Source organism: Ziziphus jujuba, chromosome 9 (genome assembly GCF_031755915.1).
Source record: "Ziziphus jujuba cultivar Dongzao chromosome 9, ASM3175591v1".
Lineage (NCBI taxonomy): Eukaryota > Viridiplantae > Streptophyta > Magnoliopsida > Rosales > Rhamnaceae > Ziziphus > Ziziphus jujuba.
Window position 1 is genome coordinate 25922978 of NC_083387.1, and position 18109 is coordinate 25941086.

General features: G+C 37.5%; 2 protein-coding genes across 2 annotated transcripts; both read right to left on the reverse strand.

Moving 5' to 3' along the window:
• Positions 1-1526: 1526 nt before the first annotated feature.
• On the reverse strand, positions 1527-13072 carry LOC107427651 (retrovirus-related Pol polyprotein from transposon TNT 1-94). The gene is given in 3 exon segments (XM_060811243.1): positions 1527-3656; positions 3658-3724; positions 12708-13072. Coding segments are annotated over 3 exon segments (2562 nt in total).
• Positions 13073-13204: 132 nt separating this feature from the next.
• On the reverse strand, positions 13205-13585 carry LOC132799088 (probable acyl-activating enzyme 5, peroxisomal). Its single transcript, XM_016038035.3, has one exon. It carries the CDS (start codon positions 13583-13585, stop codon positions 13205-13207), a length of 381 nt encoding a protein of 126 aa, XP_015893521.3.
• Positions 13586-18109: the final 4524 nt, after the last annotated feature.

Sequence of the window (18109 nt, forward strand, 5' to 3'; positions counted from 1 at the left end):
TAATTGCGAGTGATCCGCTGGTTTAGTTAAGAGATGTAAAGAAGGTTATGATGGAGTGTAAAGCAATAGATTGTGCTAGGTAGTTAATTCTTTACTTATAATAATTTTTAATATTTATAGACTATTTTATTATTATTGTATTTTTTATATTATTTTACTATATTAATTATTTCATATGTAAAAATCTATATTCTAAATTAAATATTTATAATTTTAAAATTTTATCGACATTTACACAAAATCATACTTTTGATATTTCCATCGATACTGATATTTTATCATTGTGTGTGTATATATATATATATATATATATATATATATATATAAATACATATGATAGAATGTTTTTAACATGCAAAATGAAAAATATAGCGTCATGTGCAAAATAAATAATATTAACACTAAAATATAACCATAAAAATTAAAAAACAAATTAAAAGAAAATATTGGTTTTAACATATTTTACTGTCAATTATCATGTTGTTAAGGTAATTTTGGTTTGGAGTAACAGCATAAAAAAATAATAAAAAATTAAAAGAATATAAGAAAATAATTTATTACACAATCTTTGTAAGGAATGATAAGGATATCCATGCACGAAAAATCAATTTGTGGCCAGTCACCCTTTCACTTATTCGAAAAATAAGATTTAAAATTACAAATTTGAAAAAGAAAATTCAAATTTATGTGCCACAAACATTTCACATTCTCTAGAACATTATTATGTTTTGAAACTATCCAACTCAACCGCAAATATGACTCACCGAACTGAACTAATATCCTATATCCAACTCCGTCTGGTTTCGGCGGAGCCCATGGATTTTGCGGTTTCTCTTAGAATAAACTTCTGGATCTTTCCGGTGGAGGTCTTTGGAAGCTTCTCCTTAAACACCAAAACAGAACAGCAAAAAAAACAAAACAGAACAGCAAAACAACGAGCAAAACCCGAAGGAAGGAAAGAAAACTGCAGCTGCTGGTTTATTGAATGATTCTCTGCTTTTGTGGCTTACAGCATACCAAAGCAAAAAACATAACACTATTTATACTAATACTTAACCCTACCTACATAAAACATCATAAAATTACCCTAAAAGAAGTTTCTAAAACTTGGACTTTAAGAAAACTTGGACCGTAAGTAACCAAGGCCCACAAAATAATAACCCAAAAAATCAAGTTTATATTTCAACACTCCCCCTTAAACTTGATTAGTTATTCCTATTAGACTTCTCAATTTAACAAAGACTTCATGCTTGAGAGGCTTGGTAAAAATATCGGTTACTTGATCATGAGTCTTCACATACTCTAGCTGTACATCTCCTTTGATAATGCATTCTCTAATATAATGATAACGCGTATCAATATGTTTGCTTCGATCATGAAAAACAGGATTCTTAGCAAGGGCTATTGCTGATTTGTTATCCACGTAAATCTTGGTTGGTTCTTCTTGTGGACAGCCCAACCTCCTTAACAAGTTTCAAAGCCAAATTGCATGACAAACACAAGAGGTGACAGCTACATACTCCGCTTCACATGTTGAAAGAGTAACAATTTGCTGCTTCTTTAACATCCATGTAAACACCGTATTTCCCAAATAAAACAAAGCCACTTGTGCTTTTACGATCATCTATATATCCACCCCAATCACTATCACTATATCCAACAAGCTTGTAATCATCGGAAGTTGAATAATACAAACCAAAACTTATTGTACCTTTTAGATAACGAAGAATCCTTCTTGCTGCCTTCAAGTGAGTTGTTATTGGATTCTCCATGTATCGACTTATAACTCCTACAGCATAAAGAATATCCGGCCTTGTACATGTCAAGTATCTTAAACTTCCAACCAAGCTCTTAAAAAATGTTGGATCCACCTTTTCTCCTTCCTCATGCTTTGTTAACTTGACTCCACATTCCATTGGTGTACCAACCGGATTTGCATCATCCATTTTAAACTTCTTAAGTACCTCCTTAGCATACCCTTCTTGAGTAATTAATATGCCTTCACCTCCTTGCTTTACTTCAATGCCGAGATAGTAAGACATGAGCCCAATATTGGTCATCTCAAACTCCCTCGTCATCTCCTCCTTAAACTCGACAAACATACTTGGATTGCTGCCCGTGAAAATTAAGTCATCTACATACAAGCACACAATCAATATATCATCTCTTTTAATTTTAATGTAAAGTGCATGCTCATATGGACACTTGATAAAATTCCTTTCTTGGAGATACTTGTCAATTCTAGCATTCCAAGCTCTTGGTGCTTGCTTCAACCCATAATGTGCTTTCTTCAACCTTAAGACTTTATCTTCTTGTCCCTTGATTTCATATCCTTGTGGTTGTTCGATGTAAACTTCTTCTTCAAGAACTCCATTTAAGAACGCAGACTTTACATCCATTTGATGTATTTTCCAATTGTGTTGAGCTGCCAATGAGATGATTAACCTTACCATTTCTAGTCGTGCAACAGGTGCAAAAACTTCATCATAGTCTATACCAGCCCTTTGACTATAGCCTTTCGCTACCAACCTTGCCTTATACCTTTCAACCTCACCTTTAGCATTCTTCTTGGCTTTATACACCCACTTCACACCAATAGCCTTGGATTTTTGTGTAAGTAAAGCTGGTTCCCAAGTTTTGTTCTTCTTGATTGCTTTTATCTCCTCATCCATGGCATTCTTCCAATTTTTGTCCTTCATTGCCTCTTGGAAGTTCACGGGTTCACAATCAGCAAATAAACAAAACAAAGTAAGATCATCCTGGTTTTTGATTACCTCATATATCTCTTGTAAACTCCTACACCGTGGGGCCCTTTCACTTGAATTTCCGCCTTCTTGAAAACCTGCTGTTGGTGAAGCTGGTGGGGTGATCGGCTCCTCTCTTATTGGCTCCATACCTGGCTGTTCCGCTTCTTCCTCTTCAAGATATGGGAGAAAATTGTAGCTTTCATCATGTGATTCCCAATTCCATTATTCTTCTTCATTAAATATAACATCCCAGCCGATTATTATTTTCCTACTCTTAGGATTGTAGAGTTTGTACCCTTTGGAGTTTATGTCATAGCCAATGAAGACATACTTCTGACTTTTGTCATCCAATTTGCTTCTTTTCTCATCAGGTACATGGGCATGAGCTATGCTTCCAAACACTCTTAGGTGTGAAATACCGGGCTTCCTTCCACTCCAAGCTTCTTGAAGTGTTTTTCCCCACACACTTCTTGTTGGAGATCGGTTAGATAGGTAGACAGCACATGCAACCGCCTTTGCCCAAAACTCCTTCGGTAATCTCTTGCTTTTAAGCATGCTTCTTGCCATATCTAGGATTGTTCTATTCTTCCGTTATACCACACCGTTCTATTGGGGGGATCTTGGTACTGTTAAAAACCTTCGAATTCCATGTTCTTCACAATATTTCTGGAATTCATTTGATGTGAACTCTCCTCCTCGATCAGATCTCATAGCTTTAACCAAACAGCCACTTTCTTTCTCAACAAGAGCCTTAAACTTCTTAAAATTCTCAAATACCTCTGATTTTTCTTTCAAAAAATATACCCATGTCTTTCTCGAAAAATCATCAATGAAAAGAAGGAAATAGTAACTCTTACCAAGTGAACTAGGCTTCATCGGACCGCACACATCAGCATGTATAAGTTCCAGCGGCTTTCGAGCTCTTGAAGTTGTCTCTTTGGGAAAACTTTTTTTAAATTGCTTTCCAAGTAAGCACCCTTCACAAACTTGATCCGGATTATGAATGCAAGGTAATTCTCTCACCATCTCCCTTTTGGACAGCAACTCTAGACCTCCAAAATTTAAATGCCCAAATCTAAGATGCCAAAGCCAAGACCCATCTTTGTAGCATGCCTTGATGTAACACCCCGTCCCGAACCATGTCAGAATTTTTGCACGTTGATCAAGGTTGACCGTTGATCGTTGACTTTGACTTTGATCAAGGGTCAAAAGTTGACTTTTTGACCCGATTGGAATTCTAGGTTGACTGAGGTACCGTTATGAAGTACACGTTGGCACGAGTTCGTAGACTAGTAGCACGTTGAAAAAGGAGCTACGGTTTGAAAGTTATGAGCAAAACAAGTTGAGGTCCAAACTATCCAAGGGGTGCCGGAGTTGACTTTTTATTTATGGGGAAATGAGCTTTAACTCATGCATGGTTGTGAAGTGCTCGTCGACACGAGTTCACAGACTAGCGGCACGCTTAAAACGGACATCCGGTTAAAAGTTATGGACGCATAAAGTTTGCCGGATACAGTAATATTTTAATATAATTGGTCCACGTGGATGAACAGTGTCACCACTGTGGCTTTTATTTGACAAAAATCTCGGGGAAGAGAGAGAAAGAGAGAGAAGAGAGAGAGAAGAGAAAGAGAGAAACTACCGGCCACCACCGGTTGGCCACCATCCGGCCACCGGAGGGCTACACACGCCGGCCACTGGTGAAGCCCAGTTCCCCGTGACCCAAACCTCCAATTTTCACGACCGCCGGACAAGCCCGGATCGAGGCGCCGAAGTTCGGCGGCGATTTTTCCCTCCACCGCTGGCCACCGCTGTTTGACCCCTTTCCGGCTGTTTTCCGGCCACACGCGCCAGCCAACCCTCACCACCTCCTCATTTCCGGCCAGCCCACCAAATTTCACAGCCACCAGACCTCCGACGCGCCGGGATCGGAGCGTTTTCCGGCGAGGGGCCGAAAATCTTCAAACCCCGATTTCTCCGCCTTCCGGCCTCCGTTTACCTCACCGTCGGTCCCGTTGGAACCCTCTCCCCTTGATCTACAAAACCGCCAAAAATCTCAGCCAACGGCCACCGCACGCGCCGCCGCCGGCGACGGTTGCCGGTGACCACGGCGGCTCGCCGGAAGTTACTATTCCGGCAAGTACCCAGTCGCACCGCCGGTCCTTGTCCACTGTGTTCGACCTCCTGAATCCGAATCCGGCATCCTTTTTCACCAATTCGCGATGGTTTGGGAGAATTGAGGAGTCGAAACCCGAAAGCTTTCCGGCCACCTCGGGTCCGATCACCGGAAAGTAAGACCGAATCCGTGATCCTCATCACTCAAGCTTCGATTCGGTATATTATTCGACCATGTTGGTTAACGTTTGTGTTTGACCCCCCGGGTACCGGGTATTATTTACCCGAATAAAATATTAATTTATTTGACTGTGTGTGAATTGTGTTCTAGGAGCATCGGTGAGTCGTGGAATTGATCCCATGGTGGATCATGGTTTAATTGTGTGCTCCAGGTGAGTGACCCACCTTCAAAAATATTTTGGGCAATTAATTATGTTTAATTGGTGTTTAATTGGTATTTAAATTATGCTCATGTGGTACAATTTAATTATGATTTTATCGTGATTTAATTTATTTATTATGCATGAGCAAAGTATATTTCGGTAATAGTCGTACGTGGTTTTAAGTATTATTTTGGGCATAATTGGTTTAAATATTTTATGAAAATATTTGTTAAATTGGTGGTTTAATTTTATAATTATGCCCATGGTATTTTATATGTTGAACCTCGTATTACGAGAAAATTATGGTTTCTTTGTTATCGATGTTTTCGTACCGATTTGTTAAATAAAAATATGTGGGATGGTAAGTGTGAAAATTTAATATATTTCCCAAGGTAATTTTGGAAAACGGTACGGTTGGTTTAATAATTATTTTAGACGCACTCATACAGTATTGGTGTTCTGGTGTATGTACATGTGGTTTAGCGCGCAAGTATTTGTTCCCTTTTCCCTCTTCATCTTGTATTGTTTCCGTATCTGTCATTGTATTAATTTATATTTATTTGTATAATGCTCTGTATACTGTATTGGACGTGTAGTTATTATCTATGCACTGATTTACTGTTATTTTGAAGTGCTGTAAATTTGTGGAATCAAATTGTAGTATTGTGGGAGGAATAAGGGGACAATTATAGAAGTGCGTTTTCAGTGCAGAAAATTTTTGGTAAGTCCTACCCTTAGGGAAGGTGCTGCCGGATTTTCCGTTGGAAGGTTCGGTGGTATTTCCCTGGGATTAGGGCTTGTCTAGGGTTCCGGGGAGGAATTCTGGGCGGGTCCTGACAGTTGGTATCAGAGCTCTAGGTTCTAGTATTCCTAAGGGACTGTGCATTGTTGTGCATCCCATCCGTGTCTAATCTCTCGTTTTACCTGTCTTAAAGTGTTCTTTCCCTTTGTCTCAAAGCAATTCGTTGCCAGAGTTTGAATAACTCTAATCTTCGAGGGTGTCAATGAGAATCACCTATCCTAACGGGGGAATTCCTATGGCCTAGTCAATGGTCGAGGATTGCCTTTTCTTTTTGAAGGTCAAGTAATGGGGGCAGATCTAATTCTATGAATCTTTTTAGGAATCGAAGTGGTCCTAGATATGGAGTGAGTGGTTCTTAAGTTTATGGACCACTAGCATAAAGGAGTAAAGTTTAAGTGTTTCAGCTTACCCGAAGTGGTGCTTCATGGAGGAGTTAGGAAGTCTTACGGAGGTTAATTTCTGCCGTCATTGTAAGGATTTATTGGAGAATGGCTGTTAAGGGTTTATGGCCCAGGTGGTTGATGCCAAAGAAGATGGGGAGCGTTGGAACCGCTAATAGTGGGAAGCAATTTGAAAGTATTTTCCCGGCAAGTTATCTGGATTACGACCGTAAAAAGGATATCGAATCATTATTGATTTGGCTTTGGACACCGATCTATTTCAGTACCGCCATGCCGTGTGACTCCAGTAAAGTTAAAGGAATGAAAGGTTCAGCTGCAAGATTTGGTGGATAAAGGTTTCACTAGGTCAAGCTTATCATCGTGAATGGTATCCGTTTCGTTCATGGAGAAGAAGGATGATTGTCTAAAGGTGTGTATCGGCTATCAACGGTTTAGCAAGGTCATCATCCATAATCGATACTCGTTGCCGAGTATGAATGTGTGTCGATCAATTTCAAGGCGTCAAAATATTTTTCCGATCGATTATCAAAATTAAATGCTTTTCAAAGTGGTATTTGAAATTAAAAGTATTTTATTCAAGTATTGTTTTGTTTATGTTCGTACAGGTATTTGTATGCTATATTGTTTGCTATTATACTGCACCATATGGAGGCGGCGAACCAATGTGGTCCATGTAGAGCTAGCCCCATAATCATGTTGCCTACGAGTCCAGGGGATTGGACGGCCAATATAGGCAACCACCCTGGTTTGTATTGGTAGCAGAGTGTCGGCGACAGTTGGAATCATGGACCACGTAGCATGTTAGAAGGTGTCGTACGTACCTCCATTACGAGCGTGCATATTCCATCTTACGCTATGGATTTTAAGATATGATTTTATGCATTTAATCATGTTTTTATTATTGTTCCAATGTGGAGTTTTAACAATTGCCTATGCAAGTTAGGTATATTTGAAAAATATATTTCATTATTTGTTTTATGTTATGGTTTTTCCAAAAGCGACTTAAGGGTTAAGTATCGCCAATTGAGAATCCAAAGTAGGATATCGTTGAGTTCAAGAAGGAGATCCTAAGGGGAGCATGTGATTCGATGTATGCGATACACCCCAAGGGTACAAAGATGTATGGAATGCTCACTAGATGACATTGTGGTTTGGCACGATAAAGTAAGTTAAAGGATTCGAATAAAGGTATTTAAGTCACCGACGAGTAAAAGTGGAGAATAGGAACGTTGAGATAGTTTCAATCCTTGCCCATTTCCATGTCGGGTGGGGAGATGTAAACATGGATTTTGTGCTTAAACTATCAACGAGAAGGTACAACAGTGTTTAGAGAATCAAACAAGATCCGAATAGCGACTAAAGTTCTACTTAGTGGTTGATGAGGTTAATGAGATGAGGATGACTCCTTAGGCGTGGTTAGATGTTTAAGCATGGTTATTTTCATTATAGAAGCTAAGATCTTGATATCTTATTTCCTTGGAGATTTAAGGTTCGTATTGATGGTGTTTTATCGATTTGAGGTGGTTGATATTGTTGGTGATAATTTACAAGGATAAGGAGTATGATTTTTGGGACGTAGTTAGAATTTAAGAAGTGTGGGATACTTTTATGGGTCAAGGATCTAGTGATTTGTTCATAGTATTGGTGGTGATGCTAGAATTAAGATTTAAATTCCCTATTGTTTGAGGTGTGGATTCATGGAATTTATTTGAAATTGGGGGAACTTAGGGTTTTCAAGAATGGTATTTGGATGTTGAGAAATTTTATTCATGACCTTGATGAATTTAGTTAAAAGAAAGATTGATGTTTGTCGAGGTTAAGACTATTGGTTAATCAATGAGGAGCAAGGGTTTTATAATTGTAAGTACTAGGAGGGTAATCGAAGATAAGAGAATTAATCTCAACCTTAACTTGGTGATACCAGTATTTGAGGAAATTAGACTTAAGTTCTAATCTTACCTTTTGAGTTGCTGATCGAGTTAGGAGAGTTGGTTGTTGGTTTAAGGATGCATGCTTCAGAAGCACCTTATGGTTAGCGTTCGACTATGACCAAGACTTGCAGATTGTGTTCTCGTGGCCTAGTTGAATATCCTCAATTAGGGGGCATGAGGAGGAAAGTTGCACAAGAGGAAAGTTAAAGTCACTATTAGACGTGATGGTAGTGATAGTGGGTGAGGTCATTTGACAAGTGCAGTGCAGAATTCACACTTGGAAGTTATGCTGAGACCATGCATTATGCAATGTCGAAGGGAGCTGGATTGAGCAATTGGCATCGATAGAACTCGTTACGATATTAACTACCAAGCGAGCATTGAGGTGTTTTCGTAAGAGATCCTATATGGAAGGCAGCGCCGAACTCCACAGTGTTGAAGTGAAGTAGGTAAGGAGGAGCACCATACGACTACCAACCTGAATTGGATGCAAGCACCTACGAATGACTATGAAAGTCATCCGAGAGAGTTTGAAGACCGCTCAGGAATCGACACATGAGTTCAGCCGATGTGCATGGAAAAGATGTTAAGCTCAAGGTCCGAGATTGTTATTGGAAGAATTGGTTTTGTGGCATGCAAGTTAGTATTTTCGGGAAAGCAGACATCGGAATGCAGCGTAACTCATGTGTTGTTGCTACGAAAGGACATCGAATACCTGTCAGATCAAAAGTCTCGTGGTGAATTAATCTAGTCGAGGAAGCGACGTGGAAGCTTGGGGCTCAAATCCGCAATCAATATTCTTATGCATTTCAGCGACGTAAGAAATTTCGAGGATGAAATTTTTGTAAGGGGGGAAGGTTGTAGCACCCCGTCCCGAACCATGCCGGAATTTTTGCACGTTGATCGAGATTGACCGTTGACCGTTGACTTTGACTTTGATCAAGGGTCAAAAGTTGACTTTTTGACCCGATTGGAATTCTAGGTTGACTGGGGTACTGTTACAAAGTACATGTTGGCATGAGTTCATAGACTAGTAGCACGTTGAAAACAGAGCTACGGTTTGAAAGTTATGAGCAAAACAAGTTGAGGTCCAAACTGTCCAAGGGGTGCCAAAGTTGACTTTTTATTTATGGGGAAATGAGCTTTGACTCATGCATGGTTGTGAAGTGCTCGTCGATACGAGTTCACAGACTAGCGGCATGCTTAAAACGGATATCCGGTTAAAAAGTTTGCCGGATACCGTAACAGTAAAATGCCACGTGTCGTCACCTAATTGGTCCACGTGGATGAACAGTGTCACCACTGTGGCTTTTATTTGACAAAAATTTCGGGGAAGAGAGAGAAAGAGAGAGATGAGAGAGAGGGAAAGAGAGAAACGACCGGCCACCACCGGTTGGCCACCGTCCGGTCATCGGAAGGCTACACGCGTGGGCCACCGGTGAAGCCAGTTCCCCGCAACCCAAACCTCCAATTTTCACGATCGCCGGACGCGCCCAGATCGAGGCGCCGAAGCTCGGCGGTGATTTTTCCCTCCACCGCCGGCCACCATTGTTTGACCCCTTTCCGGTTGTTTTCCGGCCACACGCGCCAGCCACCCCTCACCAACTCTTCATTTCCGGCCAGCCCACCAAATTTCACGGCCACCGGACCTCCGACGCGCCGGGATCGGAGCGTTTTCCGGCGAGGGGCCGAAAATCTTCAAACCCCGATTTCTCAGCCGTCCGGCTTCCGTTTGCCTCACCGTCGGTCCCGTTAGAACCCTCTCCCCTCGATCTACAAAACCGCCAAAAATCTCATCCAACAGCCACCGCACGCGCCGCCACCGGCGAGGGTTGCCGGTGATCGCGGCGGCTCGCCGGAAGTTACTGTTCCGGGGAGTACCCAGTCGCACCGCCGGTCCTTGTCCACTGTGTTCGACCTTCTGAATCCGAATCCGGCATCCTTTTTCGCCAATTCGCGACGGTTTGGGAGAATTGAGGAGTCGAAACCCGAAAGCTTTCCGGTGAGATTCCGGCCACCTCGGGTCCGATCACCGGAAAGTAAGACCGAATCCGTGATCCTCATCACTCAAGCTTCGATTCGGTATATTATTCGACCATGTTGGTTAACGTTTGTGTTTGACCCCCCGGGTACCGGGTATTATTTATCCGAATAAAATATTAATTTATTTGACTGTGTGTGAATTGTGTTCTAGGAGCATCGGTGAGTCGTGGAATTGATCCCATGGTGGATCATGGTTTAATTGCGTGCTCCAGGTGAGTGACCCACCTTCAAAAATATTTTGGGCAATTAATTATGTTTAATTGGTGTTTAATTGGTATTTAAATTATGCTCATGTGGTACAATTTAATTATGATTTTATCGTGATTTAATTTATTTATTATGCATGAGCAAAGTATATTTCGGTAATAGTTGTACGTGGTTTTAAGTATTATTTTGGGCATAATTGGTTTAAATATTTTATGAAAATATTTGTTAAATTGGTGGTTTAATTTTATAATTATGCCCACGGTATTTTATCTGTTGAACCTCGTATTACGAGAAAATTATGATTTATTTGTTATCGATGTTTTCGTACCGATTTGTTAAATAAAAATTATGTGGGATGGTAAGTGTGAAAATTTAATATATTTCCCACGGTAATTTTGGAAAACGGTACGGTTGGTTTAATAATTATTTTAGACGCACTCATACAGTATTGGTGTTCTGGTGTATGTACACGTGGTTTAGCGCTCAAGTATTATGTGGTTTAGCGCGCAAGTATTATGTTTCCCGTGGTTTCCATTGGACAGTGGGCAGACAAGTTTGATATTGGCCACAGCCACCCCTCCCTTGGCCGGGATGACGGTTTCAGCAGCGGTACTGTCGGGACACCGAAGTGCTGTTTGCAAGTTTCTCTCTTTAATCTCCCCGCCAGTCAGTGCTCGGGACGCTGGATATCGGAGGGCATCACTGGTATATGGTGTGGTGCGTCAAGTGTAATTTTCAGATAAAGTTTCAAACCCCAAACGTGTTCAAAAATTATTTATTATAATTTATTACATTTTAATTATATATTGGGGTATTTATTTATTTATTGTTTGTCAAATGGTTTGATCCCTTGATTTTCGGGAGGTACGAATATCAGGTTTTGTGAAAATGTTTTAAAAGGGGAACCTTTCCAATGAAGTAAATAGTGAGGGTTTTGAGAGAAAATATTACTTCAATTGTTTATTTATTTATTTATTTAATTGTCCGGTATTGATTAATTCAATCCCTTTATTTGGTATATTATTAATAATAAAGGTGTATAGTAGATAGGGTCACTTACTGAGATGATTAGCATCTCACGCTCTTAAATTCCATTCCCTTAGGTTCAGGTTGGGAGACGTTGATCGTCCGGGGCGAGCCCGACGTCTCAGCTCGTTGCCGAAAGTCCAAGAAGTATTTATTCCCTTTTTCCTCTTCATCTTGTATTGTTTCCGTATCTGTCATTGTATTAATTCATATTTATTTGTATAATGCTCTGTATACTGTATTGGACGTGTAGTTATTATCTATGCACTGATTTACTGTTATTTTGAAGTGCTGTAAATTTGTGGAATCAAATTGTAGTATTTTGGGAGGAATAAGGGGACAATTATAGAACTGCGTTTTCAGTGCAGGAAATTTTTGATAAGTCCTACCCTTAGGGGAGGTGCTGCCGGATTTTCCGTTGGAAGGTTCGGTGGTATTTCCCTGGGATTAGGGCTTGTCTAGGGTTCCGGGGAGGAATTCTGGGCGGGTCCTGACACTTGAGACACTTGGCAGCATCATTTTGAATGTTGAACATGAACATTCTATTTCTTGACATCGGCACCTTGGCTATTAAGTTGCTTGCATTGTCCCTTATACAAAGATGGTTGTCTCTTAGATGAATATCATAACTTTGCTCCAAAAGTTGTCCAAGACTCAAGATGTTGCTCTTCATATTCGGCACATAATATACATTTGATATGAACTGGTGCTTTCCGCTCCTTAACCGAATGAGGATGCTGCCTTTTCCTTTTACTGCTACCTTGGATTCATCCCCAAAAGATACATTGCCTCTCACGGATTCATCAAGCTCCACAAACATGCCTCTCCTTCCGCACATGTGATTGCTTGCACCGGTATCCAAGTACCATGTATGGTCTTCACTTCTTTCATTATCTTTGTAAGCCAACAACAAGGTACCATCTTCTTGACTTCTTTCTTCGACATAGTTGGCTTTCTATTCAACTTTATTGTAGCTAGGGGTTCTACATTCGGAAGCATAATGACCGAGTTTCCCACATTTGTAACACTTTACATGGGACTTATTATCATACCTTGGTGCTGAGAAACCTCTCCCACGGCCTCTTATTGATCCTCTTCCTCTTTGAAAGTTGTTGTTATGATTATCACCAAACTTCCAGCCCCGTCCAGGTCCTTGCCCGCGGCCACGTCCTCGCACACGGCCTCGTCCTTGTTGGCTTCGATCATTGTGACCGCTGCTGGTTTCCTCTTTAGTTGAATCAATTCGGGTCTTGAACAACTGTTCCACTATTCCTTCCTTCTTCTTTTTCTTTTCTTCATAAGCTTGCAACGAACCCAAGAGCTGCTCCAATGACATAGCTTCCAAATCTTTTGTTTCTTCGATAATGGTAACAATATGATCAAACTTTGAATCTAATGATCTAAGAATTTTCTCCATGATCTTAACATCATCTAATTTTTCACCATTCCTTTTTAATTGTCCTAAAAGAAGTTTCTAAAACTTGGACTTTAAGAAAACTTGGACCCTAAGTAACCAAGGCCCACAAAATAATAACCCAAAAAATCAAGTTTATATTTCAACACGTCCTTCATGCACGTCGCCATTCCAATCAGATCTTTCAGGTCCTCTCAGTACTATCTCAACCAACGTTGACCCGTCCCGCTTCATGCTCTTACCCGTGTTCGGATCCAACACGTCGATCCGGGTCATACCCGCTAGCCTCACCACTTGCCTGGCCTTCCACTCTGGTTTCCATGCGCACGACACACCCAGCCCCGCCGTTTCGGTCAACCCGTAGCCGTGGCTCACCACGAAACCCAGGTATTCCGTACGGGGGAGCACAGCCGCCGGTGGTGGATCTCCGACAGGGAGGATGTTAACGGGGTTTTTAAGAGGTTCGTTGTCGGGGGAATTGGATAGCATGTTGAGCACCACAGGTGCACCGCACATGTGGACCCTGACCAGATGGTAGATGATCGTCGCATCGAATTTGCGGAAAAAAAATTTCACATCTAATAGATTGACCATTGGCCACGTATTTCTTTTACGCGTTATGATTCCAAGATGAATGTTTTTTTAAACCAGCTATGTCTATTGTCCACTAATGGCATTTCAGTAACAAAAAGTTCATTGTGTTTCGTATAGAGAACCTAAAATAATAATAATAAGGGAAATGCTAGTTGCACGGCTGAAATAACTTTTTACAGTTCCATTATTTTTAAATTTCAATAATACCCTTGTTAAATATTGTATATTCTTTTATTTGAAAAAAAAAACCACTTTCTTAACCACCCACGCAAATGGAGACGTGAAGGATAATGGCTTTGCCAGAGAGAGACACCAGAGGACAGTGGACTCAAGGTGGAAAATGGTAGAAGATGTGGAGGAGCCGGCCGGTGGAGAATCACTTGGTGAAGAAGAGATCGTGGGAGTAAAGAAATCTTGTATCATGCCCCAAAACCAAACCAGACTGTTTGTCCGAACCCATTTTATAATATTCTAGTTCAAGATTAGCAAAATTTAAGGTACGGTATGGGATTATCACACAAGAGCACCATTATTAAGAGACTTTGGTATTTATCCAAATACTATGGATTTAGGTCATCCTTAACCAAAAAAAAAAAAGAATGACGATCTGAAATAAACAGATTTTGTTTTCTCCTTTTTTTTCTTTTTATTTTTATTTTCCTTGAATTTGAATTTCCCAATAAATGGATTTTGAGTTTATAAAGAAATTAATTCGAGAAAATAGAAATGGCCGTCAGTAGAGAGAACGAATGAAGGGAGATAAGGAAGATGGAGAAGATAAGGGAAAAGAGTAAAAAATAAATAATGGTATTTTGGTCATTAAATTTTGAGTGGGACTATATAAAATGTTTTTATTTATTTTTTTTATAATTAACGACTTAACTAATTTGCCACAAATTTAAATCTGAAACAGAAAAAAATAAAAAAAATATGGCAATTTGCCAACTCGGCTAATTGCATCCTTAATTGTATAAAATGTATTTTATATTACAAAAAGAACCACTCTAATAATAATAATAATACTTTATCCCCGTTTTAAGTGGTGGCACCAAGATGAAACGAGAAAAATGAAAAGAACAAAGTGGGGGTTTTAAAATTTCAACTTTAAAAAGATAGGCACATGTTTTGAAGAATACGATTCTATCAAATAATTAAGAAATAGCTGAAAATTGAGAATGTGATATGGGTAGCTGTTGAGTGACAGTTAAGTGCTGCTAGAATGAATAGTGTGAATGAATATGGTAGCCTCATATCTTAGATGTTAATTAATTATTGATAGTTAATATTGTGACGATCAATTGGTTAAGATCAACTTCGAATAATTTAAATACATAGCCATTTTATTAGCACTAATTAAACTTATGTTTATGTTTATAGGAGAATGTAATATGACATGACAAATTTTAATTAATAATCAATAGAGTTATTATCCCAAACTCGTGATCATGAAATGTATACATATACATATATCACATGAAGTCTAGAGTTCAGTTCCATATAATTAACACATCTTCTCAAGAAAAGTTATAATTATAGTTTCTTTTGCTGTCTAACAAATTTGAATATAATTTATGAACCAAACATGTTTTTCTGTCATTTGTTTCAAGATTTTCATGAACGTTCATGAACTACTCTCATGTTCACTAAATAAATTATCCTTAATTTTTTTTCTCATGTGATATAGTAAACAAATTCTCATTGTTTTTAAGTTTTGCACACAGTTTTGGACCTCTATGCCAAGCTCGTTTTCATATTTTCGTAAATTATTAAAATATCATATTATTTTATGAATTCAGTGAAAATTATGAAATAGTTTTTATCTGTTGTGGACAAACTGTAAATTAAATTTTCCATATATATATATATATATATATTTCTCTACAATTCTTTTTAAATGGATCCGTTGAAAACTTTGATAAATGATTTCGATACTTGTGGTCGAATCTAATGTGGTTGATGCATAGGATCCACTAGATGCAATGACCCAAAACAAAAAAAATATATATATATTAATTTCAATTTAATTTCTTAAGTTTTGAATATTACAATTATCTTTTTTAAAAAGTATAGATGATATTATTTTAAAAGGGGTGAATGAAATAATAGGAAGGCAAATAATAACTATTTGAAACCAAAAGAAAAATTAATAATATTTTTTAATAAAAAGTCAAATTGTATTCAAATTAAATTTTAAAAAAATAGTGAAATTAACCTTAAATAATTTGGTTGTGAAGAGTTATTCTTTTAAACATAAGATTTCGATTCCAAGATGTAATCCCATCCTCGACTTATTTGGTCATGGTACACTACAGAGTAATATTTTTGCGTTTGCAATTATTTATTTATTTTGTGGATACGGCTATGTTTGCAAAATTTAGAAAGAAAAAGCAGGTGTTAAGATTTTAATTTCATGAGTATAATGATTATGCTGTGGTTTTTCAGCAAGCTCTAGGAATATGAACTTGCTCAGGAAATTGGTATAGGTGAATGAATCTAATTTTGGTTGGCTTTCCCACCATTTTGCTGCAATTGTCACAACCAATCTGCATCAGCCTCACCATATGTGTCTGGTTTTGTCCTAATTTTCATATATGTATTTTTTTTCCCTTTAATAATCGAGAAAGTGAATAAGATGAAAAATTAAGTATTTACTGCCGTATATTCAGAGTTTGGAGTGGACTCTATAAAGGGAATAAAAAATAGTTCTCATTGTTTTTGTTTTTAAAAGAAATTACAAAAAAAGAAAAAGAAAAAAAGAAATAGAATATAAGAACGAGAATAAAGTCATATAATTGTATACAAATTTATTCTTACCCTTTCTTTTCCTGTTTTGTTTGGTGAATAGTAGAATCCAAATGCCATGAGCACATGTTTCAGTAAAACATCAAATTTTATATAAAATTAAGATTCTTTATTCTTAAATTCTTCTTTATTATATAATTTATCTTTTTCTTCCACCATTTTCTTATAAACCAAATCACGGAAATTGTTTACAAATTCTTCCACTTTTATTTCATAAACTCCAAAAATCAAATATTCCTTAAGCTTTATGCATATTATCAAAAAAGTTCATTGTTCCTACCTCAACTTTCATTTGCTTTTGGCTTGAAAACCATGTATGTATGCTTCTTTGGTATATGGACATGAGATTGGTAGGAGGACAACAAAGGAAATCCTTTACCTAATTCCATTTTCTCTCCAATTTCAACTCACAAACTATCCCATCAAGCTAATGGGCTTTGTCATATTCATTTTTCTGTGGGTGGTCTATTCCCTAATGTTTTCTTGCATCTTCAGTTGATAGAGGTTGCTTTCTTGTGAAATTTTAGATAGATCATTTAAAAACTTACTGTAATTAAAATTTTAAACATTATCCTTTCAAATGAAGGAGTCCTTTGTGAATTTATCAGTTTAAGAGAAAAATGTTACAAAATAATTGTAAGAAAAATTTACACATTTTGGTATTTTAATAATTCGAAATTTATGTTAAATTCGGAAGTTTTTATTACATGCAAATTAAATCATTAATTAAGTCTTAATCGTTCGAATTTTGATAAAAGATATCTTTTCCGGTTGAAAAGGGTGACTTATTCATTTAATCGCAGCAACATATATTAAAATTTTATACTAAATTAAATTCTCTTTTAAGAATCGTTTTGAACTTTTCTAAAGCAAGGTTCGACTTTGAGGAATAAAATATGTGCATGTAAGCTTCATTATTAATTCACTTTGTTTATATTTCGTCTGAAATGAATTTTGAGAAATGTGTCATATATATTATATTTGATTAGATTATCTTAATCCTAGTCATGCTTTAAGCTGGTCAGTCAAAGTAAATATAATATATGTATGATGTCTTAGATATACTAATGCATGCCGTATCATTGTTTTCAAATATGAGGCTAGTGGCAAATAATTATATTCACCCTTTATTACAGTTATTGTTTAATTAAAAAGCCTTTTAAAAGATTATTATGATTGTGTCAATATTAATTAATGGGCTATAATAGATTATAACAATGATGGCACTAGTGTTAAAAAGATGCTATTTATTATTACTGATGAATGATTATCTGTAGAACCTAAATGTTAAAATGATTACTTCTAAAGAATTTCTTTTAGGATTTTAAAATAAAAAATAGTCCAAGCTATATCCGTTTACAACTTACTTTTTTAAGAATTTTTTCTTTTTTTCATATTTTTTATTTTTTATTTTTTATTTTTTGTATTTTAGTCTTTTAGAATAAAAAATAGGATAAATTACATGATTGATTCCTACATTCTACCACCATTACAAGTTGGTCGTGAAGAATTTTTTTTAATTTACATTTTAATTCTCGAACTCATTAAAATATTGTACCGTTAATCCTTCTATTCAAAATCATATTCTTTTAAAGACCAATTGTAACACAAGATATAGTTTATGATCAACTTGTAACATCTAAC